Genomic DNA, 26,543 nt, shown 5'->3' on the forward strand with positions numbered 1-26,543 from the left:
AGGCTACCTACACTACCAATTCAAGTTCTGACTCACTGTATATAGGCTACCTACACTACCAATTCAAGTTCTGACTCACTGTATATAGGCTACCTACACTACCAATTCAAGTTCTGACTCACTGTATATAGGCTACCTACACTACCAATTCAAGTTCTGACTCACTGTATATAGGCTACCTACACTACCAATTCAAGTTCTGACTCACTGTATATAGGCTACCTACACTACCAATTCAAGTTCTGACTCACTGTATATAGGCTACCTACACTACCAATTCAAGTTCTGACTCACTGTATATAGGCTACCTACACTACCAATTCAAGTTCTGACTCACTGTATATAGGCTACCTACACCGTAGCAATTCAAGTTCTGACTCACTGTATATAGGCTACCTACACCGTAGCAATTCAAGTTCTGACTCACTGTATATAGGCTACCTACACTACCAATTCAAGTTCTGACTCACTGTATATAGGCTACCTACACCGTAGCAATTCAAGTTCTGACTCACTGTATATAGGCTACCCACACCGTAGCAATTCAAGTTCTGACTCACTGTATATAGTCTACCTACACCGTAGCAATTCAAGTTCTGACTCACTGTATATAGGCTACCCACACCGTAGCAATTCATGTTCTGACTCACTGTATATAGGCTACCTACACCGTAGCAATTCATGTTCTGACTCACTGTATATAGGCTACCTACACCGTAGCAATTCATGTTCTGACTCACTGTATATAGGCTACCCACACCGTAGCAATTCATGTTCTGACTCACTGTATATAGGCTACCTACACCGTAGCAATTCATGTTCTGACTCACTGTATATAGGCTACCCACACCGTAGCAATTCATGTTCTGACTCACTGTATATAGGCTACCTTAGTCAGAAGTACCTGTGTTTAACTAATGTGTTTTGCTAATAGCAGATAATTAGATCCCAGCTGTCTACCTAAGTAGAGAAATCCTGTGATAGTTCCTTTTTCAAGGACAATTATCAAATTATACACAATCACTGATCCTGTTGCAGTAGCTAGCATCCCGTGACTCATTGAGTTGAAGAAGAATGACACAAAGTAATTACATAGTCTTTCTACGACATACTTTTTTTTTTCAATTACAAAGAATCTGTTGTATAATCTGTAGTCTCCCTGTCGAGTCGTCAGTTTGTTTGGATTCTGTCTGAGCTGCGAGCTGGGTCACCTGGCCAGAATGACGGGAGTGAGTCCCTTGCTGGCAGCTGCTCGTTAGGCAGAACAGAACGAGGTGACAGCACCTGTGAGCTGTCAAAGACTACCACCTGCCTACAGTAGTTGCCACGGTAACGTTGCCACTGCAGGCTCGCCTCATGCATTTGGCTCTGTTACTCGTCTCAGACTCTGCAGGTGCTGGTGCACGGGGAGGGGCCAGACGTGACGCCCGTCAAGGTGTTGAACTGCGACACGGTGTCCCAGGTGAAGGAGAAGATCATCGAGGCGGTGTACAGGAACCTGCCCTACTCTCAGAGACCCAAGGTGGACAGCGTCACTCTGGGTGAGAAGAGAACACACACACCCACACTCAGTATTCCCGACCCATGTGTTGTGAAGATACTGCATTTGAACACATTAACACCAGCAAGTCTGTAACGATGAGCACCATCTAGTAAGTGGAGTGGTGGTGGATGTCAATAGATTTGAGTCATGACTGGCAGGTGTTCTAAGCTGCTATTCTTGCCCCTGCCACAGAGTGGCGCCCTGGCTCCACGGGGCAGATCCTGTCAGACCTGGACCTGACGTCCCAGAAGGAGGGCAGATGGAGGCGCATCAACACGCTGGCCCACTACAACGTGAGTCATCTAGAGACTGATCCGTTAGGGGTCAGAGAGAAGTCTTAATTCAGCTCTTTACTGGATACATGATGAAATAATGCCACAGGCGATATGCCCAATACACGTGACAGTGGCACTGTCTAATCAATGCCATGGAATATGAAGTAGGTTCTGAAACACTATGGCAATCAGCTAACCTGAGTGACGATGTTGAGTTGTAGCTGAACACGGTGTGTGTTTTTCAGGTGCGAGACAACGCTACTCTAGTCCTGTCCCGGGTCATTCACACTCAACAGAACTACGACCAGAACCAGGATAACCAAGAGGAGAGTAAGTGATCACTAGGAGATGCCAATAAGACATTATAAGGGGTCATGCATGCTGATGACAAGTCTCTCAATGCATTATAACCACATGATAATGCAATATGTCAGCTGGCATTAAGTAGTGTGTTACTGGAAAGTCAAATGATTTTTCTCTCTACTAGGAAACTCTTTGTTGGATGACGACAAGGTGTTCCACCTGGTTCGGCCTGATGAGCTGGACGAGATGAAGTCCAAGAGGGGCAGCATGAAGGACAAGTCCATGACCAAAGCCATCACTGAGATCTATCTCACACGACTGCTCTCTGTCAAGGTATAACTACACTACCAGGCTTAACTACAGTGTGCCGTACACACAAAAGTCATAAGACGGGTTATATGAGGACTAGTCCATGAACAAAGCCATCAAGGAAATCTGTCTCACACCACTGGTCTTTGTCACGGTGGGCCTGCCATGTTTCAGTACAGTTACATTTCATTCGAGAAAGGGATCTTTGAGATTCATTCTCTAAGAAAAGCTCTTTGAGGATGCTATGTGATAATAAGTGATGGTCAGTCTACGAACAAAACCTGGTTTGAAGGTGTGCGTCAGTGAAGCCGCCTTGCTTCATAGACGCTGTGTAAATGACTGTGTCGCAGGTATCGGGCTGCACTAAGGTACTTGGCAGCTCCCTACCTCTCTGGCCTGCCTCGCACCGTGTCTGTTGGTTTGCCTCGCACTCTGTCTGTTGGCCTGCCTCGCACTGTGTCTGTTGGCCTGCCTCGCGCTGTGTCTGTTGGCCTGCCTCGCACTGTGTCTGTTGGCCTGCCTCGCACTGTGTCTGTTGGCCTGCCTCGCACTGTGTCTGTTGGCCTGCCTCGCACTGTGTCTGTTGGCCTGCCTCGCACTGTGTCTGTTGGCCTGCCTCACGCTGGGTCTGTTGGTCTGCCTCACGCTGTGTCTGTTGGCCTGCCTCGCACTGTGTCTGTTGGCCTGCCTCACGCTGGGTCTGTTGGTCTGCCTCACGCTGTGTCTGTTGGCCTGCCTCGCACTGTGTCTGTTGGCCTGCCTCACGCTGGGTCTGTTGGTCTGCCTCCTTCCAGGGAACACTGCAGCAGTTTGTGGATGACTTCTTCCGCAGCGTGTTGTGTTCCGGGGCGGTGGTGCCGCCCGCCATCAAGTACTTCTTTGACTTCCTGGACGAGCAGGCGCTCAAACATGACAACGTGGACGAGGAGACCATCCACATCTGGAAGACCAACAGGTACACACACACACACACACACACTTCCTGAGATGACTCTAAGAAACACACGGATTAAGTAATCAGTATGCGGAATGCAAATGTAAAAGTACTTCTATCTCTTCTGCATTCTCAGTCTGAGTGCTCCTGTGGCATTTTAAGTACATAAATTACTGTCAAGTTGGTTAAAGCTCAAGTATTCAATACAGTGTGTTGCATATAGATGTCAGTGATTGACTTGGCGATTGTGAGGATAGGAGATGAGTGATTTAATTATGCTACACCATATTCAGTTGGCGGGTGCTTGTTTTGTTTATCAAAACAACCGGGGCCTCTTGGATTAAATATGAATGTGTGTATCAGCCATAATGACAAACAAACATGGTAATTACGTCCCCAGCTAATTTAATTGTACCATTATATCACATCTCTTTTTTTTTTCTTTTTTTTTGCCTTTGTTTTCTCAATGTCCCGGGAGGTGTTGCCAGCCAATATGAATTCCTATGCTAGTCTGTCTCAGTCGGTGCAGCCTTTAAAGTGATCAGGGAGAAGTACTCCTGGTCTATTGTAGCCTCGTTTGATATTCGGGACCAACTTCGTATTGGAGGATTTGTATGGATCTGTGTTTGGAATGCTCATTAGCACGCTTATTTACTTAAGCATTCTTTAAGTGTAGTTTACTTATGTTTTGAAGATGCAGGGTATTTGAAAGAGAAAGGGTTGCAGTTGGTTTGACATGCCTGATGCATCTGCGCTTTAAGTTGGACAAAAATAACTAACTTTCATCATTGGCTTGCACTATAATTTGGTTCCGCTGAAGATGTGTTTATACACTACGAGGTCCAGACTATCGCTGGTTTTCTGTTCTATTTTCTGTTCTACCTGATAATTAATTGCACCCACCTGGTGTCCCAGGTGTAAATCAGTCCCTGATAGAGAGTAAGAATGAAAAAAATATGTCATTTTTTTAGGCCTGTTGTTGATCGATACTTGGTAGTTATTCTTGACCCCCTCCCCACCAGTTTGCCTCTGAGGTTCTGGGTGAACATCCTGAAGAACCCTCACTTCATCTTCGACGTCCACGTGACGGAGGTGGTGGACGCGTCACTATCCGTCATTGCTCAAACCTTCATGGATGCCTGCACCAAGAGTGAGCACAAACTCAGCAGGGTGAGTCCAAGGGGGAGGGGGAGGAGAGAGATGAGTAGGAGGAGAAAGAGGGAGGAGGGAGATGAGTAGGAGATGAAAGAGGGAGGTGATGAGGTCAACATCTCTTAAAAGTTGTTTACCTCTGGTGAGGTAAAAGATAAGAGAACAATATTATAATGATCATATTTTTTTAATGTCCCCTAGGACTCTCCAAGTAACAAACTACTCTATGCAAAGGAGATCTCCACCTACAAGAAGATGGTTGATGAGTATGTATCGTCAGCAGTCCCCAATGACCTGAACAATTTGTTTAGATTGTTGCTACCAGTGCAGTTATATTCTGGGCTTGCATTGACGCTCGTCAGTATGTAATGTATAGAGATTATGATCGTATCTCTGTCTGTCTGTGTATAGCTACTACAAGGGCATCAGACAGATGGTATCAGTCAGCGACCAGGACATGAACACTCATCTGGCAGAGGTGTCTCGGGTAAGAAACACCGTTCTCTCTACCTTCTATCTATGGATGCATCCCAAAATGGAACCCTATTCCCTGTATAGTGCATTATGTTTGACCAGGACCCACAGAGATATAGGTTGCGTCCCAAATGGAACCCTATTCCCTATGTAGGGGACTACTTTTGACTTGAGCCCTATAGGCCCGGTCAAAAGGCTGCTGGTCAAAAGTTGTGCACTATGTAGAGGATAGGTTTCCATTTGGGACACAGCCCATATCTCTGTGGTATTACTCTTAGTGGTGCACTATTCTAGACGTTAGTGAAGGTAACATTTTATAAAGTCGGTCATAGACGTGGTACGTTCTGCTCTCTATAGGAATGTGTGACTCAAGCCATGATTTGTCTGTTGTTAAGATGCATCTCTGAATTATATGTTGCGTCTCCCAGACTCACACAGACAAACTCAACATACAAGTGGCTCTGTATCAGCTCTACCAGTACGCGAGCAAATACTACGACGGGGTAAGAGGCCATTCACTTTACATTCCAGGGAGAATGCTGTGCTTTTTTATTCATGTTGTTGAATTTTTAGAGCGATTCCAAAGACTCTCTGTCTCTGTCTCCACCCTCTGTCTGTCTTTCTCTGCCCCCCCCCCCCCCCCCCCCCATCTCTCCCCCTCTCCCACCCTCCCTCCCTGTCTTCCTACAGATCATCCAGTCCCTAGATGAGGACCCAGCAGCCCAGAGTAAACAGCTCACCCTGCGGCTGCAGCAGATAGCAGCCGCCCTGGAGAACAAAGTGACAGATCTCTAACCTACTGGAGGGGCCAGGGAGATGGAGGGAGGGAGATGGTACCGTGCCTCCAGTGTCCACAGGGGCTTATTTCTCCTGGCAAAGGAGAAAGAAACTGAGAAGATGGCCTCACAGGGCCTTGATGTTGATGATGACACCTTCAACCCAGCAGGCCCAGAATGTGGGACAGTTCAGAGTCTGTGGAGTGGCGCAGTATGGGACCAATGAAGCAAAGAGAGAGATAGATGAGGTTGGGTTACACATGCCGTCATAGGTACGCCTTAACTTAAGTCCACTTGCGAAACTGAAATAGGTGGTCCTCATTGCTCACTCTGGCTGTTTCCACAATGCAACAGGAGGCCAGCCGCCGGAAATAAGCCCCTGTGTCGATCACTCATGGCACAAAGAGATAATCAGATGTTCAATTTATTCCTGTCTAGAAAAGTTGTAAGAATTGTATTATATATATTTTTTATTGTGAGGTCTTAATGCGGAAAGCTTTACGAGGAGATATTATCTTTTTAAATGGACCGCCTTGTGGTGTGGATTGTGTTTCTATAGCCAGTGTGTGATTGCGGGTTTGTGTGCGTGTGTGCGTGCACGGGATGCCTACTGTCAGGCCACAGGGTGGATGCCCTATCTGTCATTTTAATCTCCACTAGTCACCGACAGACAGGAACCTGTTCTCCCACTGAGCTCCTCTACACAGACCAAAGGGTCATGCCTGGGACAGGCTAACTGACTGGGACAGGATATTAGAAATGACAGGCCGTCAATAGTGATTTTTTTCAAAATGATCGGTTTTTATTTGTGTTTAGAAAATGTGTTCACATGCTTCAGAGCTCGATCGAATGTTGTGGCTGCCAATACACCCGTAGGTCCTTACATTCAGAGATCAATAGCGCATCTGTTTCCCCTTGTAGGAGTACATACTAACACATTCCACTGAAACTTAAGCACTGTATGTATTAAAGGGTCAAAAAAATATATACTTTTGACAACCTTAGTTAGTTTTACCCTGCACCCCCCCCCCCCCCCCCCCTCCCCGATTCTGTGCAAGCAAAATAACAGATAATTGAATATATTTTGAATAATTCCTCTATGTAGCCAGTCAAGCATACATATTTAATAACAGCCGTGCAATAACATCCAAACTTTCAGACACAAGCAATGGGGATCATTCATATCCCACTCGTGTGTGTTACTTATACCATTTGTTGTTAACCATTTCATCTTCAGTAGCGATGCAGCAATACTTTATTTAGGACACGAGTACAAATATGCAGATGTGGGAAATAGAAATAATATGACAGGAGATATCGTACAGTAACCAACTTACTAAGTAATATGGCCATGATGGTACATGCTGTTAATCGTGTTTTGTGTTTCCTTATGCCGTTGTATGCCAAATTACCACTGTCATAATATCCCATAATAAGTTACGTTGTAAGCTTCAAACGGTACTAAATAGAATGGTACTCTTTTCAATGAGTAATGATTTCTACAACATGCATTGGTATGATGTGTCACAAGTCAGGTTAATTCATGGTCATAATAATTCATTGCAATACAAATTGATATGGCATTCAAGTAGGCCATAGTTGAGCTGGTGCCTGATTATAATTTGGAGAATTTTTGCCAAGTCAAATCAGTTACATTTTCAATTTTCATCTTTCACGCGACCACAGATTTGTAATTTTCAAGCTCCCTGAATTTGACCATCAGTCAGTGCGTGGTCTAGTGTCAGAATAGATGTTTTAAGTTCCAGACCCCAGAATGTTAGTGATATTCCTGCCTTTGGTAGAGTGAGGTTTGCACAGAGCCTGTGCCTGCCTGTCTCCACAGCAGCTAGCCTGGCACCCTGGCCAAGCCGCACTTGGCACTGCCCACTCAGCACAGAACGGAGTGGCACACTGCATAATGGCATCAGTGGGGGATGTTTTTGCTCTTAATTGCATCCAGTCTGCATCCTCCTCTGACGCTGTTGTTTACCACAGCAGATTCCACTCCTGACCGAGTGATGCAAAAGCTTTTTTCAAGCCTTTCTTTAACCAAAACGTGCCTTAAATGATGATAATAATACCATTTGTATTGTTTTATTGGTGATATAACTAAGCGGTTATAGTAATAGAAGACACAGCAATGTATTTGCGATTGTGATATGTATGTGCTATCAACTGCTACAGTTCTGCTGCAGGCATTGCGTGCCAATAGGCTGAAAACATTTCAGTATACTTTCTATGGTTGCATTGATGTGTGCATTTATTTTGGGTGTCAGTGGTGTGTGTGTGTGTGTGTGTGTGTGTGTGTGTGTTTTAGTAGGATCATGATGGCTATGGCAACAGCCCAAATAAGTGTAAAGCAGTAGCCAACCCCAAACGGTTTCCCCCTAAAATGTCTGGCATTCCTAAATTAGTCTTAAGACAAAGTTACAAATGTAGAATATTGAGTATAGCACAAATGGTTCCAATGTTGTTTTTGCCCCGTGATTCTAAGATGTTCCTCTGTGTGTATGAAAAACGACTATCTATACTCGACAATTACCTTTCTTACTGCTGTGCAGTAATTATTTTCATTTCTTGTTTCCTATAACATATACCTTTGTAAAAAGACAACATGTTGAAATACCGTATTCTAACTGTATAATCCTATGCATTAAGTCCCGGGGGGAGAGAAAAAACAAATTTGTTGTGCTGTTGTCGAGATCTTTCCTTTCCTTGTGAACGTGCCGTGACTTAAGAAAAATGGGACAGGAAATTAGTGCAGGACCTTAATGAAACCCAACATTTTTCTCATCCAAGGCAGCTCAGAAGACGCCGATTATGTTACCTGATCTGTTTGTAACGGATCACTCACTTCTCAAGAGGCTTGTGTGGATGGGGCAATTACATACAGGTTGCATCATCCACTCCTCCATGAATAAACTGAGACATCCATGTCCTTGGCTTCTTGTCCTTGTCTTTACCGCTCTGATGCCCTTTGTGTGTTTAGATGGAGATGTTCCACAACCTTTTGATCACATTTTATACTCTACTTGCATCCACAGTTCCACACCCAAAACACGGGCCTAATGATGCAATCGGGTCAATTTGAGGGAGGGATAGTTTTGTTAAAAAAAGATATCCCCCTTGTAATCCTGATTTTTTTGACCATGTTAACTTTTAACAACTTGCCCCCTGGATACAATCACCCCAAGCGATTTACCACGAGCAGCCTTCTAGGTACTAAAGCCTCAGGCCAAGTTTGGGATTGAAACACTCAGGGCTGAGTACCTCATGTGTTTATAATGTAAACAGAGATATTATCATAAGGCCTCCAGTGATGGCCTTACATAAAAACTGCTTTGAAAACATGAATTCAAGCACTTACTGTACAGCTAAGAATTAATTTGGATGGGGGGATGAAAGAAAACATTTGGCTGGTCTAGTTGCCTAACAAATGTCGAAGCAGGGATGGGGATAGCATAGAGAGACTGACTCTCAGGGAGTCCATGTTCTTAACACGCTCAGAGATCTCAGAACTAGATATGCACACACACAGAGAACTTCAAGGCTGCTGCCACAGCGAGAGTGATTACATTTCCTTATCTCAACAACCCCAACAACGTCCTACACGCTATCACTGATAACTCCCACTTTTTTTAGACTTGCACTGTATTTGGAGAAATCTGATTGCTGATAAAAATATGTACATTTTTATATGGGAGTCAATATTATTTGGGAATGATCTTGTTGATAAGATTTTGAATTATTATTTGCACCTCTAGCAGCCAGATTGAGAATGATACAACACACACATCATATAGTAGGCTATGAAAACAGAATTATCAGTCTGCTTCTTTACAGGGTGTCTTCTTCCAGACCAGAAATCAGGTTAAAATCTGCATGCCCCTGGTGTGTCTGCTCCTACCTCAGCCTCCATCCACAGTACAGCAGTGAGCCATGCCAGTCCCTCCCTCGGCTCGGCAGGCGATTGTTGTGTTTACTAGCAGTCTTGCATGTTTCACCTCCACGGGTTTCATAGCTTCTAATGAAGTTTGAGGTGTTGATTCCCACCACCGTGGGGGGAGGGGGCTTCATAGCCCACCAATGGCCTAGCGTGGAGAAAGAAACTTTGGTGGAAATGAAAACGAACAATTACACTGTGAAGAAGTCCGTTCCACACAGTTGTGGTTGTGAATGATACAGGACCAGGTACTGACCAGATGTGGGGCGATGATGTACCTCTCTGAGGTGAGAGTGGTATCAATGTGGACTGGGTTCTAAAAGTTACCTTTTTCTTTTGTCTTGAGTGTTCAAGTGCTGTATCGGTTTCATGAATGTTACAATATGTAGATGAATCATCAAGTTTATTAGTCTATGATTTGTAAATATCCCACCCACTGTGATGAGCCATGGAAGCTATGTAACTGCTAGACACACATGTATATTAAGTATTTCGAGGGAAAGTCAAGTGGTTAATAACAACATGATCCATTCACTAGAAGCCCCAAACTTTCTACATGTGGAAGTTTGCCAAATATGATGTAATTGATTCATAGCTACTTTGAGATTTGCCTCTGCATTGAATACAATGGAGGGCAGGTTTGTCCAGTCAAAATGTTAAAGGTTTGGCCCTTCACTATGGCAGTATCTTGAACTAAATGTGTCGGTAAGGAAGCAGTTATGCTTAAGTAAAATAAAGGAATTTTTGTATTTTTTATTATTGATTTAATGTAACCAAATTAAGTTTGCATCAAAAAATTACTCTTCATATTAAAAAAATAGAATAAAGTACTGACTTCTAAAACTGATCACAACCATGAAGTAAATTAATCTCAAACCGATTCAGTTCTTTGGAGAATGTTGAGTATGACTACTACCTTGGGTTATTATGAATAGTTGTCTGATGCAGTGAAACACTCTTCTAAGAAAAACTCTTCCAACACTGGAACAATGATTAGGCTTCTCTGTGCGTGTCATTAGGTGTGCCCTTAGATGCTGGGACTGAGAAAAACTTGGCCCACACAGGGAGCAGTGCGGCTTCTCAGTAGTGACTACTCTCTGATGTCAGTTACCTTTAGGACATGTGTGAGGCTAAAACCCTTCCCGCACAGGAAGCAGTGGTAAGGCTTCTCTCCTGTGATACAAACAAATACAATTCACACTGCAATCTGAGAAGTGTTCGCCTCAGAGGAGTCTGGTGGGAGGAACTATAGGAGGATGGACTCATTGTAATGGCTGGAATGGAATTGATGGAACGGAGTCAAACGTGGTTTTCATACGTTTGATAGCTTTTCAATTAATTTCAATACAGCGTTTAATAAATTGCATTCCAGTCATTACAATGAGCCTGTCCTCCTATAGCTCCTCCCACCAGCCACCACTCTTCAGTAGTGTCTTTGAGCCCAAGGATTTGAGAAGTCACACATGCAAACCAGAGGAGGCTGGTGGGTGGGGCTATAGGAGGACAGTGTCATTGGATGGTATTAATTCAGCTCGGTCCTCGAATCAGCTGTGTAGTGTTAGGGCAAAAACCAAAATGCGCAGTCCTGAGGACCGAGTTTGGGAAACGCTGAATGAATACCATTCAATGACCCTGTCCTCCTATAGTTCCCCACACCAGCCTCCTCTGATTTGCATGTGTGACTTCTCAAATCCTTAGGCTCAAAGAAACTACTAAACAGTGGTGGCTGGTGGGATGAGCTATAGGAGGTTCATTGTAATGACTGGAATGCAATTCATAGAATGGTATCAAACATGGAAACCACGTTTGACTCCGTTCCAACTATTCCATTCCAGCTATTACAATGTGGATGTCCTCCTATATATCCTCACACCAGCACCCACTGCTACTGAAGCAGTCCAATAAATGGCTATGTTTCGTCTTGATTTCCTCTGTCTGTGTTGTTTATTTGATGCGGTGAAACTGGGCCTCACTGACAGCCTGGATTGAAGCTCTCTCTTGTGTGAACCCAATTGCTAAATTATATTCCTCCTTCTCTTTTCCTCTTCCACGACAATCGACGCTGTCCGCTTCTCTGGGCTGGAACACGACGGCCAGAAGAACCCGTGAACAATTTGGACTTGGTAGAGGCTAGCTAAATGTGAATGGAGTGGTTGGTAGATAAACAGTTGAGGTTGGTGGGCAATGTCGGCACAAATACACCGTATTTGACTTGTCTGTCAGTTGTACTTTAGCGCGCAATCATTGTTACCGGAAGTATGTCACACAAACGTACAGGAGTTAACCAATGAAATAGCCTGGTCTGGTATTTTGTCCACTCAGGTTGAGTGGGCGGGTCCAACGTGTAGTTGAGGTGGATGTACATGATACAGACAAAATAACGTAAATTTTTGTTTTGAAACGTATTATGATGAACTACAGAAAGTAGATAACTAGTATGCATTAAATAGAGGCAAGTAACAAGTATACTGAGACATCTAGCTAGCTAACTTGCTAAACACGAATGATCCCTCCGTTACTGAACTAGCTAACAGCACCATCATCATGGAAGGAGGACCGAAAACCAATGTATGAGTTGAAGGTAGCTAACATTATTAACCAGCTAGCTAGTTAGGCATTATTATGGAATACACTTTGCTAGCATGCCTATATGTAGTTATTTTTGCCATCTCGGTGCTCACAACGTGGCTAGCTAGCTAAATGCATTTTGTTCGACGTTAGCCTAGCTACCCAGGCAGCTAACATTAGCTTGCAGTTCTGACTTGTTATACTGTGTCGTTAGGGAGTCGCCAGTTAGCTGCAGCTAACCTTGCTAGCTACTAGTCAATTGTACTCTGCTAATCAAATCAATTTGTATTAATGTTAGTTAGTTGCTCTCACTTAATTGTGCAGCCTACCCACCCACAAAAACATATCTGCATTCGGAAAGTATTCGGACCCCTTCACTTTTAACACATTTTGTTACGTTATTCTAAAATGGATGTAATTGTTTCCCACCTCCAATCTAACGTTACGCACAATAACCCATAATGACAAAGCAAAAAACTGGTTGAGAAATGTTGGCAAATGTGTGCATATATATATATATCTCTGAAATCACATTTACATAAGTATTCAGACCTTTTACTGAGTACTTTGTTGAAACTTCTTGGGTATGACTCTACAAGCTTGGCACACCTGTATTTGGAGAGTTTCTCCCATTCTTCTATGCAGATCCTCTCAAGCTCTGTCAGGTTGGATGGGGAGCATCGCTGTACAGCTTTTTTCAGGTCTCTCCAGATGTGTTCGATTGGGTTCAAGTCCGGGCTCTGGCTGGGCCACTCAAGGACATTCAGAGACTTGTCCCGAAGCCACACCTGTGTTGTCTTGGCTGTGTGCTTGTCCTGTTAGAAGGGGAACGTTCGCTCCAGTCTGAGGTCCTGAGCGCTCTGGAACAGGTTTTCATTAAGGATCTCTCTGTACTTTGCTCCGTTCAGCTTTGCCTCGATCCTGACGAGGCTCCCAGTCCCTGCCGCTGAAAAACATCCCCACAGCATCATCTTAGGGATAGTATTGGCCAGGTGATGAGCGGTGCCTGGTTTCCTCCAGACACTTGGCATTCAGGCCAAAGACTTCAATCTTGGTTTCATCAGACCAGAGAATCTTGTTTATCATGGTCAGAGTCCTTTAGGTGCCTTTTGGCAAACTCCAAGCAGGCTGTCATGTTCCTTTTACTGAGGAGTGGCTTCTGTCTGGCCACTCTACCATAAAAGCCTGATCGGTGGAGTATTGTAGGGATGGTTGTCCTTCCCGAAGGTTCTCCCATCTCCACAGAGGAACTCTGGAGCTCTGTCAGAGTGACCATCGGGTTGGGGGACCTTCAATGCTGCAGACATGTTTTGGGACCCTTCCCCAGATCTGTGCCTTGACCCAGTCCTGTCTCTGAGCTCTTTTGGACAATTTCTTCAACCTCATGGCTTGGATTTTGCTCTGACATGCACTGTCAACTGTGGGACCTTTTATATAGACAGGTATGTGCCTTTCCAAATCTAGTCCAATCAATTGAATTTACCACAGATGGACTCAAATCAACTTGTAGAAACATCTCAAGGATGGTCAATGGAAACAGGATGCACCTGAGGGCAATATCGAGTGTCATTACAAAGGGTCTGAGTATTTATGTAAAGGTATTTCAGTTATTATTATTTTTTTTATATACATTTGCAAACATGTCTAAACCTGTTTTTGCTTTGTCATTATGGGGTATTGTGTGTAGATTTGGGGGGGGGGGCTCATTTAATTCATTTTAGAATAAGGCTGTAAGGTAACAAAATGTGGAAAAGTGAAGGGGTCTGAATACCTTCTGAATGCTTCGGAGCTAGCTTGATTTCCAAATGATTATGCTGCACTGACTCAACTCACAAACTGCACTACAGTATGTTCAAGTGTTGTACGTTTCAAAAACAATGTCTGTATCCATAGGTCAGAAGTAATCAATCACATCAACTGACCAGCTACAACCATGTACTCCAGTCCAGATGTCTGCCTTAAATCTGGCAGTCACAACAGTAGCAGTAACAGCAACAGCATCACTGAACTCCTGGGCTCCCTGTGTGACAGCAGCCTCACTGGGGTGTCATGGAAACGTCGTGCTCTAGGAGGGGTGTCTCGAGAGGGGGTCCGCCGCACTCTCAGAAAGCGTGCCTACGGGGCCCTGCTGTCCAAACTGTTCCAGGAGGGCTCCCCGAAAGGGTTATTGTCAGTACCTAGTGCCACGTCCACCACCCCGCCCAGAAACAAGCTACTTATGATATCCTTTGACCTGCGAGTGGCGGGGTGCCAGGACGAGGCCGAGAGGCTGGAGGAGCAGCTGGGGAGGCTAAGTGAGGGGCCCGCCTCGGGTCTGAAGGAGCTGGACTCTGTGCTGGAGCTCTTGGTGCAGCTGACTGGCTCTGCACCCCCACCCCCGGCCTCATTCAGCAGGGACTACATGCGCAGGGAGAGGCCCGTGTTGAGGAGGCCTCCACTGGGGGGCTACCAGAGCGAGGAGCTGCAGAGGTTGGAGGCCCGAGCCTGGGCCCTGATGTGTGGGGAGGAGTGGGGATCCCTGAAGGGTCTGTGTGGGACTCTGGGTCTGATGGATGCTCCTCCGGGCACAGGCCTGCTGGCACTGAGGAGGAGGTCCGATGTAGAGGAGAAGTTTGAGAAGGAGACCAGGATGTCTCTGTTTGGAGCCCTGCAACACTCCCGTACCTCAGACCTGGACGTCAGGCTCAATCTGCCTCCTGTTCCCAGCAATGCTGATGTCACTGGGCTAGCCATACGGGTAAGACTGACACTGATATGAGTGGATGTATGACCAATTTCAGTTAATTTGGTTGCAGTGAGTGGTTCTTTTTTGACAATGGTAAAACGTACTGTAGTCAATATGTCAGACCAAATTGATTTGTTCTTACGGGCACTGGATGATTAGTCATTATAATCAATGATCTCTTGTTCGTGCTCTAACCAGGTGCCACCTTGTTTGGACCAGTTAGAAGATGAGGGCTTCCAGTCAGCCTCCAACCTAACCCCAGACTCCCAGTCAGAGCCCAGTCCCAGCCCAGAACTTGATGTCTGGGACGCCCTGAGGACTTTTGAGCCTGGGAGACGCCGCTGCTGGGAGTCTGTTGGCTGGTAAGGGAGAGATACAAGACTGTTTGAAAGACTGGAACATATAACTGAGGGGAAATTCCACGGTAACGGGTTACGATTTGACTCCTGATTTTTCACATTAAAATGTATGCCAAACAAAAACGATTTATTTACAAGTTTAACCAACCATACAACTCTATGCGCAAGGAATTCTTTCAACAATTTACACAGAACATTTCATGAAAATACATATACTGGAAGAGCTGTGCAGATGCAAAGTTGATAACAGAATTACGGTAAAATCTCCCTCAGTTTATGCGACCACGTTTTCCAAATACTCTGTTAAATATCTGTTCCGAATTAAAATTTAAAAAATGTCTGCAGAAAGATTGGAGTGTCAGCTATGATATGACACCTTGAGTTTAAAAAACAATAACATTTTGGTTATTAAACTACAGTAGGTGAAGTGGATTTACATCAGGTAACGGAATTACTTTAACGGAATTAGGTACACAAAGGGAGAAATATGCAATGTATTTATTCCTTATATTTGTGTATTATTCTATACACTGGTTATTCTTATTATGAGCTCCGCCCCCAAACAAGACCACATTTGGTGGGTTCTGACCAGACATCCATGTTTCACAAGTTTGGAAAAAATAAAAAAAGCTCTTCATTGCACATAATCCCTAACCTAGGAAACAAGCTCTTCATTGCACATAATCCCTAACCTAGGAAACAAGCTCTTCATTGCATATAATCCCTAACCTAGGAAACAAGCTCTTCATTGCACATAATCCCTAACCTAGGAAACAAGCTCTTCATTGCACATAATCCCTAACCTAGGAAACAAGCTCTTCATTGCACATAATCCCTAACCTAGGAAACAAGCTCTTCATAGAACTATGTGCAATTTTGCTGCTTGTAGGCTACTGTCTGTAATTTCTCAATATATTTATTGATGTGTGGTCTAACACATGCGCAATGATGATCAGTGATTTAGTGCGTTTTTATTGGGTAAGCATTGCAATATGCCCGCCTCGATATTTTCAGCCGTAGGTGGTAATATCTCTAGAGGTTAATCCGTCCTCAGTATTGTGAAACAATTCTAATGTTAAGGTAAGATTTTAATTGAGAAAGCTGATCTGAGTGCATCCTTTCAATCCTATTAGTATCGACGCATGCTCCAACGACGCACTTAGCCACCGTTTTCTCCGCGCGCGCGTTTTGGGAAATGTACGTTTACATCAGCTTTTGTAGGATAGATGCATTGTTAAAGCAATTGTAAGCCTAAGTTACATCTATATTAGGAAACCGGGCCCAGACTGTTGTCAGTCTTGCTTTGACCACCAGATGACAGAAAGAGGAAGAAAATAAAAGTTTTGTAAACTGAATATAACAGTATAGCAGTTGAAGCGAGGACAGTAGCAGGTGAAAATAGATCAACTATCCTAAACAATGCACATGCAATTGGTTTGAATGCCTTTTAGTGATTACATACAGTCTTGTAGGAATTCAGTGTTGGTTAGATGATCGAGTTTAGGGAACTGTGTGTCTAATTTCATGGTGGTTATTGACCTGTGAGTAAGAGTCTTACCTGACGTAATAAAGGTATCACTAGTCACTGTAAATAACCGCACTTTAATACATTTTACATATCCTACATTACTCACCTCATGTACAGTGGGGCAAAAAAGTATTTAGTCAGCCACCAATTGTGCAAGTTCTCCCACTTAAAAAGATGAGAGAGGCCTGTAATTTGTATCATAGGTACACTTCAACTATAACAGACAAAATGAGGGAAAATAAATTCAGATAATCACATTGTAGGATTTTTAATTAATTTATTTGCAAATTATGGTGGACAATAAGTATTTGGTCACCTACAAACAAGCAAGATTTCTGGCTCTCACAGACCTGTAACTTTGTCCTCTGTCCTCCACTCGTTACCTGTATTAATTACATCTATATTAGGAAACGGGCCCAGACTGTTGTCAGTCTTGCTTTGACCACCTCCTCTTTGGAGGGAGTTGAAAGTCTGTGTTGCCCAGCAACAGCCCCAAAACATCACTGCTCTAGAGGAGATCTGCATGGGGGAATGGGCCAAAATACCAGGAAACAGTGTGTGAAAACCTTGTGAAGACTTACAGAAAACGTTTGACCTCTGTCATTGCCAACAAAGGGTATATAACAAAGTATTGAGATCAACTTTTGTTATTGACCAAATACTTATTTTCCACCATAATTTGCAAATAAATTCATTAAAAATCCTACAATGTGATTTTCTGGATTTTTTTCCCTCATTTTGTCTGTCATAGTTGAAGTGATGAAAATTACAGGCCTCTCTCATCTTTTTAAGTGGGAGAACTTGCACAATTGGTGGCTGACTAAATACTTTTTTGCCCCACTGTATATACTGTATTCTATACCATCTACTGCATCTTGCCTATGCCGCACGGCCATCGCTTATCAAAATATATTTATATGCACATATTCTTATTCATCCATTTACATTTGTGTGTATGAGGTAGTTGTGCATTTGTTAGATTACTTGTTAGATATTACTGCATTGTCGGAACTAGAGGCACAAGATTTTCACAACACTCGCATTAACATCTGCTAACCATGTGTATGTGACCAATAAAATTGTATTTGATTATTAAACAGTAATAAGCTGAACATGACAGTATGCCAGTTGAAGGGAGGACAGTAGCAGGTGACCCAACTGTGGTTTGTGACTGATTTCCCATTGTAGCTAATTCAATTGCATTAATTAATTCCATAACATATTATTTTCACATATTTCATAATCAGAAATGATATCATTAAAAACACTGACTAATTGGTAGGTCTTGTTACTTCTGTGAACTTTCATTATCCTCCTCATGAGGGAAAGAAATTAGGAAATATCTTAAGATATCTGGGTTTTTGGTAACAAGCCACAAGGCAATATTTCATAAATTTACCGAAGGCAAATAATTTATCCAAAATGAAATATAAATGTTGATATTAGTTGGTAGGGGTCTTTACTTCATTATGTGTTTTGATGTATTTCAAATACGTTTTTAATAATTTTTCTGGTAGATGTTTAAGACCCCTTTTCCGTCTGTTTGACAAGAAATCAAAGCCTTTGCTTATTCCTAATTTGTATTATGGAAAATGTGTTGAAAAATCTATGCCTTAATTTCTCAAATATACACTACCGGTCAAAAGTTTTAGCACACCTACGGTACTCATTCAAGGGGTTTTCTTTATTTTTACTATTTTCTACATTGTAGATTAATAGTGAAGACATCAAAACTATGAAATAACATATATGGAATCACGTAGTAACCAATTTGTTTTTAAACAAATCCAAATATATTTTATATTTGAGATTCTTCAAATAGCTGCCCTTTGCCTTGATGACAGCTTTGCACACTCTTGACATTCTCTCAACCAGCTTCATGGGGTAGTCACCTGGAATCCATTTCAAATAACTGGTGTGCCTTCTTAAAAGTTAATTTGTGGAATTTCTTTCCCAATTTGGTAAAAGACCAAATAAACAACGAGAAATGACAGTCCATCATTACTTTAAGACGTGAAGGTCAGTCTACGAAACATTTCAATAACTTTGAACATTTCTTCAAGTGCAGTCGCAAAAAACCATCAAGCGCTATGATGAAACTGGCTCTCATGAGGACCGCCACAGGAAAGGACGACCCAGAGTTACCTCTGCTGCAGAGGATAAGTTCATTTGAGTTACCAGCCCAGATAAATGCTTCACAGAGTTCAAGTAACAGACATATCTCAACATCAACTGTTTAGAGGAGACTGTGTGAATCAGGCCTTCATGGTCGAATTGCTGCAAAGAAACCACTACTAAAGGACACCAATAAGAGACTTGCTTGGGCCAAGAAACACGAGCAATGGTCATTGTAGACGGGTGGAAATCTGTCCTTTGGTCTGGAATCCAAATTGGAGATTTTTGGTTCCAACCGCCGTGTCTTTGTGAGACGCGGTGTGGGTGAACAGACGATCTCTGCTAGTGTATTTCCCACCGTGAAGCATTGAGGAGGAGGTGTGGTGGTGGGGTGCTTTGCTGGTGACACTGTCTGTGATTTATTTAGATTTCAAGGCACATTTAACCAGCATGGCTACCACAGCATTCTGCAGCGATATGCCATCCCATCTGGTTTGGGCTTAGTAAGGGCTATTGAACCAAGAAGGAGAGTGGAGTGCTGCATCAGATGACCTGGCCTCCACAACCCCCTGACCTCAACCAAATTGAGATGGTTTGGGATGAGTCGGACCGCAGAGTGAAGGAAAAGCAACCATCAAGTGTTCAGCATATGTGAGAACTCCTTCAAGACGGTTGGAAAAGCATTCCAGGTGAAGCTGGTTGAGGGAATGCCAAGTGTGCAAAGCTGTCATCAAGGCAAAGGGTGGCTAAAATATAGACTTTTATGGTTACATGATTCCATATGTGTTATGTCATAATTTTCATGTATTCACTATTATTCTACAATGTAGAAAATAGTAAAAATAAAGAAAAACCCTTCAATGAGTAGGTGTTCTAAAAAATTTGACCAGTAGTGTAGATTCTTAGCTTTCATTTGACACCCAATATGACACGATCCTTTGAACACATGTTGGTGCTCATGGGGCCTTTTTAGATGGAAATGGCCTAAGATGTTAGAATTATTCCAGAATAATTCATCAAGCATAAACTCTTTCTCCCACCAGCCCACCAGGGAAGAGGGAATTCCCCTACCTGACGGAGGGAGGCAGGGAGGCTTTTGATCAGCTCTACAGGCTGTGGGAGGGGGAGATGAGGGTGGTATGCTCTGCCTCCCCTTCGCCCCTCCTGCCCCTGCCTCTGGACTGTCAGACCCAGCTGGTCAGTGACCTACTTAATGTATTGATCGGGGTGGCGTCTACTACCTTCCCCCTCAACCAGGTACTGTAACCCCATCACCTTAACTCTGGCTGTAGTCTGCATACTACTTTATTTTGTTTGGTGTATAAGTAATATAAATAGATAGCGTGTTATACAATGGGTGATTCTAATCCAGAATGCTGATTGGTTAAAACCACATTCCAGCCAGTATCTATTCTACAAGTTACCACCTGCTAAATCTATGACATTAAAATGCCTATTTACTCTGTTCCATTTGACTGCGCAATCCACTGTCTCATCAGCCCAGCCAGGCAATTTATAAACTTGATCTCCACTATAAAAAGCATCTGGACATTTATCTAATTTCTTTTAGACTAACACTTGGTTTTCAACAGCTGAGATTTGTATATATCTTGCGGTCTGTCTTTCCGACATTTACAACGTAATTTCAATATTCAAATTCGATCTTTAGCTGTCCCATAGTAATGAACGTGTCGGAAGTCGGGACGAGACCGTCAGGCAGCATTTCTCAGCCAGTCGAAATCATGAATCAGCTGGCATAATTTTTAAGGATATATACAAAGAAATATCAATTGAAAGAAGGTCAAACTAAACGAAGTGCAGCTAGTTTACTTTGTCTCAGGCCTAACAACACCCGTGCCAAAATATAATCCAAACACTAGCTTCATGGGCATTCTCACTTAATTACATAATGGATTCAATTTTTTCTCTTTCTCCAGGTGTGTGTAAATTTTGACGTTCGACCCGGAGTGTGTGTGTCGGGAGCGTCACCGGAGAGTGTGTCTCGTTTGCTTGGCGAGCTGGCTCAGTATGGCACCCATTACCTGAGGCTCAGTCGCTTCGTTCTGCAGAGTGCCCAAAAGAGAGGTCTAGTCTTCCAGGTATGGTCCTTCAATCGTTATATACCGCCCTGTTGCATCTGTTATCGTGGCTGATATTCACAAAGTGTCTCAGAGTAAAAGTGCTGATCTAGGATCAGTTTAGCCTTTTATATTATAATTACTGGATAGGGGTAATTTTCTGGTGTATAAACGGTGTGGGTTTCAAGGCCTTTTGAAGTAAGACATTAAGGAATAGCCATGGGTAACACTTTACTTTAGGCCTGCAGGTAAAGACATTATGATGTGGTTATAATGCATTATAAACTGGGTGGTTCGAACCCTGAATGCTGATTGGCTGAAAGCCATGGTATATCAGACCGTATACCACGGGTAAGAACAGTAAAAAAAAGTTGCATCTTCACTGTTGATGTTGAGACTGGTGTTTTGCGGGTACTATTTAATGAAGCTGCCTGTTGAGGACTTGTGAGGCGTCTGTTTCTCAAACTAGACACTAATGCACTTGTCTTCTTGCTCAGTTGTGCACCGGGGCCTCCCATTCTTTCTATTCTGGTTAGAGCCAGTTTGCGCTGTTCTGTGAAGGGAGTAGTACACAGCGTTGTACGAGATCTTCAGTTTCTTGGCAATTTCTCGCATGGAATAGTCTGCATTTCTCAGAACAAGAATAGACTGGTGAGTTTCAGAAGAAAGTCTGTTTCTGGCCATTTTGAGTTTCTTAACAGTTTTATTGCTTCTTTAATCAGGACAACAGTTTTCAGCTGTTCTAACATAATTGCAAAAGGATTTTCTAATGATCAATTAGCCTTTTTAAAATGATAAACTTGGATTAGCTAACACAATGTGCCATTGGAACACAGGAGTGATGGTTGTTGATAATGGGCCTCTGTATGACTAATGTAGATAATTTATGGAATATCTGCCATTTCCAGCTACAATATTCATTTTATTTTAATGGACAAATTTTTTTTGCTTTTCTGTCAAACAAGGACATTTCTAAGTGACCCCAAACTTTTGAACGGTAATGTAGTAAAAGTGTTAAACAAATCAAGATATATTTGAGATTCTTCAATGTAGCCACCCTTTATCTTGATGACAGCTTTACACACTCTTGGCATTCTCTCAACCAGCTTCACGAGGAACATTTTCCTACGGTCTTGAAGGAGTTCCCACATATGCTGAGTACTTGTTGGCTGCTTTTCCTTCACTCTGCGGTCCAACTCATCCCAAACCATCTCAATTGGGTTGAGTTCAGGTGATTGTGGAGCACTCCATCACTCTCCTTCTTGGTCAAATAGCCCTTATATTCAGGGAAAGAGGGGGATACAAAGTCAGTTGTACATCTGAATTCCTTCAACTGAAATGTGTTTTCCGCATTTAATCCAGCCCCTCTGAATCAGAGATGTTCGGGGACTGCCTTAATCGACATTCACGTCTTCGGCGCCCGGGGGACATTGGGTTAACTGCCTTGCTCGGGGGCAGAACGACAGATTTTTACCAGCTCAGGATTCGATCCAGCAACCTTTCAGTAACTGGCCCAATGCTCTAACCACTAGACTGCCTGGAGGTGTGTTTTGGATCATTGTCCTGTTGAAAAACAAATGATCGTCCCAAGTGCAAACCAGATGGTATGGCATATCGCTACAGAATGCTGTGGTAGCCATGCTGGTTAAGTGTGCCTTGAATTCAAAATAAATCATTGACAGTGTCACCAGCAAAGCACCCCCACATCATAACACCACCTCCTCCATGCTTCACGGTAGGAACCGCACATGTGGAGATCATCAGTTAATCTACTCTGCGTCTCACAAAGACTTATCAGACCAAAGGACAGATTTCAACCGATTTACTGTCCATTGCTCGTGTTTCTTGACCCACGCAAGTGGCTTCTTCTTATTGGTGTCCTTTTAGTAGTGGTTTCTTTGCAGCAATTTGACCATGAAGGCCTGATTCACGCAGTCTCCTCTGAACAGTTGATGTTGAGATGTGTCTGTTACTTGAACTCTGAAGCATTTATTTGGGCTGCAATCTGAGGTGCAGTTAACTCTAATGACCTTATCCTCTGGGTCTTCCTTTCCTGTGGCGGTCCTCATGAGAGCCAGTTTCATCATAGCGCTTGATGGTTTTTGCGACTGCACTTGAAGAAACATTCAAAGTTCTTGACATTTTAAGGATTGACTGACCTTCATGTCTTAAAGTAATGATGGACTGTAATTTCTCTTTGTTTATTTGAACTGTTCTTGCCATAATATGACTTGGTCTTTTACCAAATAGTGTTATCTTCTCTATACCAACCCTACCTTGTCACAACACAACTGATTGGCTCAAACACATTAAGAAGGAAAGAAATTCCACAAATGAACTTTTAACAAGGCTCACCTGTTAATTGAAATGCATTCCAAGAGTGTGCAAAGCTGTCATCAAGATGGCTACTTTGAAGAATTTCAAATATAAAATATATTTTGATATAACACTTTATTGTTTACTACATGATTCCTTGTGTTATTTCAACTTTTGGTGTCTTCACTATTATTCTACAATGTAGAAAATAGTAAAAAATAAAGAAAAATCCTTGAATGAGTTGGTGTGTCCAAACTTTTGACTGGTACTCTGTCTTTCTCTCAGGCGTTTACAGGTGGACTGCGTAAGTACCTGCATTACTACCGGGCCTGTGTCCTCAGCACCCCTCCCACCCTTAGCCTGCTCACCATCGGCTTCCTGTTCCGCAAGGTGGGCCGGCAGCTCAGGTAAGACCCTTACTCACAGGTCAATAACCACCATGAAATTAGGCACACAGTTCCCTAAGCATTCCAACCAATTGAATGTGCATTGTTTAGGATAGTTGATTTTCAATTAAATAGCTATATTTTAGGAATTGACGCTGTGTTACGCTGTCTAGTGTCCCCCAGTCATGCTCCTGTTTCTTCTGTGTTTGTAGGTATTTGTCAGAGTTGTGCTGTGTGGATGGGGCATCTGGTGTGGGCCAGGCTACCTTCCCTGTGGTAAGTTTCATTACACCTCGCCGACACACCACCCTGATTTCTGTCGGCATATTCACTCTCTCTGTTTGCCTCAGCCATTTAGAGGTGCATGTACTCAATAGTTTAACTCGGCCGGTATCTTGTCTTCTTCAGGGTGTGACGCTGCTCTCCTACCTGTACAACGAGGCCCAGAGCAACTGCAGCAATGAGAACTACCCCGTGCTGCTGTCCCTACTGAAGAGCAGCTGTGAGCCTTACACACGGTCAGTCATCCCAGCCATCACACTGACAATGTCCACTGATCTGTCCCACCTATCCCACTTGGAATTTATGCTAACCTGCACCCCCACAAATGCTTTCAAGATGCTTGTAAACAACGTGCCCTGGCCTGGTTGTGTGCCTGACTGATCCTTTTCCCTGTGTGTGTAGGTTTGTGTCAGACTGGGTGTACAGTGGAGTGTTCCGGGACGTGTACGGAGAGTTCATGATCCAGGTCAACGAAGACTACCTCAGCTTCAGAGGTCAGAACGTTACACTGCCCGATAACAGTACTCTGCATGCACAGTGTCGATTGTAGCAACCTCATGAAGCAGATAAACCCTCTTGTGGTAAAGATGTTGGACTGACCGCTCCAGGGACCCGTGTTTGAGTTCAGGTTGGGCTACACTCCGAATGAGCTAATTCCCTGTACCACATTCAAGGACCGACAGTATCACTTTTAGATTTGCTGTGGTTTAGAGCAGGGTTTCCCAAACTCGGTCCCGGGGCCCTCCTTGGGTGCACGTTTTGCATTTGGACCAAGCACCACACAGCTGATTCAAATATCTAACTCGTCATCAAGATTATTTGCATCAGCGGTGTAGTGCTTGGTCAAAAACCAAAACGTGCATCCAAGGAGGGCCCCGGGACCGGGTTTGGGAAACCCTGCTCTAGAGGACTGTTACCTGATCTGGCTCACTTCATCATGCCTGCAGGGAACCTTCCTAGTGTTTCTCACTCCTGATTTTGAAGGACATACAAATACTAATACTCTATTCCAAGAGTCAGTTAGTGAAGCAATCAGTGGAGCTTGCTTGGCAATGGCAAGCTTCTTCGTTCGTTCTTCGTTTCTTCATGAAATAAAACCAGGTGAATTCACGCCCCCCAGTGCTTGTATCAGGGTACACAGATCTAACCTGTTATCATTTCCTAGTAGTTTTTTCTATAGTAGGACCTAAACACCCATCATGGAAAAACTCCTGACCCCACTGTAATAGGGTTAGGAAAAACTCCTTTCCTAGAAATTCCTGGTGTACCTCACAACCCTCCTCTCTCCCGCTAGACAAGCACTTCTGGGCGCAGGGCTACACACTGATCTCCCGTGATGTGGAGGACTGCGTGCCTGTCTTCCTCCGACACATAGCCAACGACGTGTACGTCTGCGGGAAGACCATCAACCTGCTCAAGATCTGCTGTCCCCAGGTCAGTGGTAATGGGTCATTTACACACTCACACTGTGTCCTTGGTAGAGGTCGACCGATTATGATTTTTCAACGCCGATACCGATTTACTGGAGGACCAAAAAAAAAAGCCGACACCGATTAATCGGCCGATTTAAAAAAAATATATATATATATATATATATTTTTGTTTTTTTATATATACATATTTATTTCATATATATATGTAACAATGACAATTACAACAATACTGAATGAACACGTATTTTAACTTAATATAATACATCAATAAAATCAATTTAGTCTCAAATAAATATTGAAACATGTTCAATTTGGTTTAAATAATGCAAAAACAAAGTGTTGGAGAAGAAAGTAAAAGTGCAATATGTGTCATGTAAAAAAGCTAATGTTTAAGTTCCTTGCTCAGAACATGAGAACATATGAAAACTGGTGGTTCCTTTTATCTTGAGTCTTCAATATTCCAGTTAAGAAGTTTTAGGTTGTAGTTATTATAGGAATGATAGGACTATTTATCTCTATACGATTTGAATTTCATATACCTTTGACTATTATAGGCACTATAGTATTGCCAGCCTAATCTCGGGAGTTGATAGGCTTGAAGTCATAAACAGCGCTGTGCTTCAAGCATTGCGAAGAGCTGCTGGCAAACGCAGGAAAGTGCTGTTTGAATGAAAACTTACGAGCCTGCTGCTGCCTACCACCGCTCAGTCAGACTGCTCTATCAAATATCAAATCATAGACTTAATTATAATATAATAAACACACAGAAATACGAGCCTTAGGTCATTAATATGGTCAAATCCGGAAACTATCATTTCGAAAAACAAAACATTTATTATTTCAGTGAAACACGGAACCGTTCCGTATTTTATCTAAGGGTGGCATCCCTAAGTCAAAATATTTTTGTTACATTGCACAACCTTCAATGTTATGTCATAATTATGTAAAATTCTGGCAAATTAATTACGATCTTTGTTAGGAAGAAATGGTCTTCACACAGTTCGCAACGAGCCATTGAGCCCAAACTGCTGCATATACCCTGAC

The 26,543-nt window shown here is 43.1% G+C and overlaps 2 protein-coding genes across 3 annotated transcripts in view; both read left to right on the forward strand.

Annotated features, from left to right (window-relative positions):
- The window catches only part of plxnb2b (plexin b2b), a 180,954-nt gene extending 172,250 nt beyond the window's left edge, over positions 1-8,704 (forward strand). Inside the window, exons 28-37 of the mRNA XM_036952823.2 lie at positions 1,385-1,541; positions 1,736-1,836; positions 2,064-2,148; positions 2,306-2,454; positions 3,225-3,385; positions 4,387-4,534; positions 4,718-4,782; positions 4,928-5,003; positions 5,419-5,493; positions 5,681-8,704. Of these exons, the coding sequence (XP_036808718.2) occupies positions 1,385-1,541; positions 1,736-1,836; positions 2,064-2,148; positions 2,306-2,454; positions 3,225-3,385; positions 4,387-4,534; positions 4,718-4,782; positions 4,928-5,003; positions 5,419-5,493; positions 5,681-5,785 (1,122 nt within the window). The 3' untranslated portion in view covers positions 5,786-8,704. The remainder of the gene's footprint in view (positions 1-1,384; positions 1,542-1,735; positions 1,837-2,063; positions 2,149-2,305; positions 2,455-3,224; positions 3,386-4,386; positions 4,535-4,717; positions 4,783-4,927; positions 5,004-5,418; positions 5,494-5,680) is intronic.
- A 2,892-nt stretch (positions 8,705-11,596) lies between these two features.
- Positions 11,597-26,543, forward strand: part of tubgcp6 (tubulin gamma complex component 6) — a 28,438-nt gene continuing 13,491 nt past the window's right edge. The window contains exons 1-10 of one of the 2 annotated variants that reach the window (XM_036952828.2): positions 11,597-12,290; positions 14,171-15,014; positions 15,201-15,364; positions 20,048-20,261; positions 20,942-21,103; positions 23,684-23,805; positions 23,997-24,060; positions 24,193-24,302; positions 24,469-24,560; positions 25,361-25,500. In XM_036952828.2, the coding sequence (XP_036808723.2) occupies positions 14,211-15,014; positions 15,201-15,364; positions 20,048-20,261; positions 20,942-21,103; positions 23,684-23,805; positions 23,997-24,060; positions 24,193-24,302; positions 24,469-24,560; positions 25,361-25,500 (1,872 nt within the window). In that variant the 5' untranslated portion in view covers positions 11,597-12,290; positions 14,171-14,210. The remainder of the gene's footprint in view (positions 12,291-14,170; positions 15,015-15,200; positions 15,365-20,047; positions 20,262-20,941; positions 21,104-23,683; positions 23,806-23,996; positions 24,061-24,192; positions 24,303-24,468; positions 24,561-25,360; positions 25,501-26,543) is intronic. The other variant, XM_036952830.2, reaches the window with a different exon arrangement.

The sequence above is a fragment of the Oncorhynchus mykiss genome, chromosome 2 (assembly GCF_057628025.1).
Source record: "Oncorhynchus mykiss isolate SJ-2025 chromosome 2, ASM5762802v1, whole genome shotgun sequence".
Classification (NCBI taxonomy): Eukaryota; Metazoa; Chordata; class Actinopteri; order Salmoniformes; family Salmonidae; genus Oncorhynchus; species Oncorhynchus mykiss.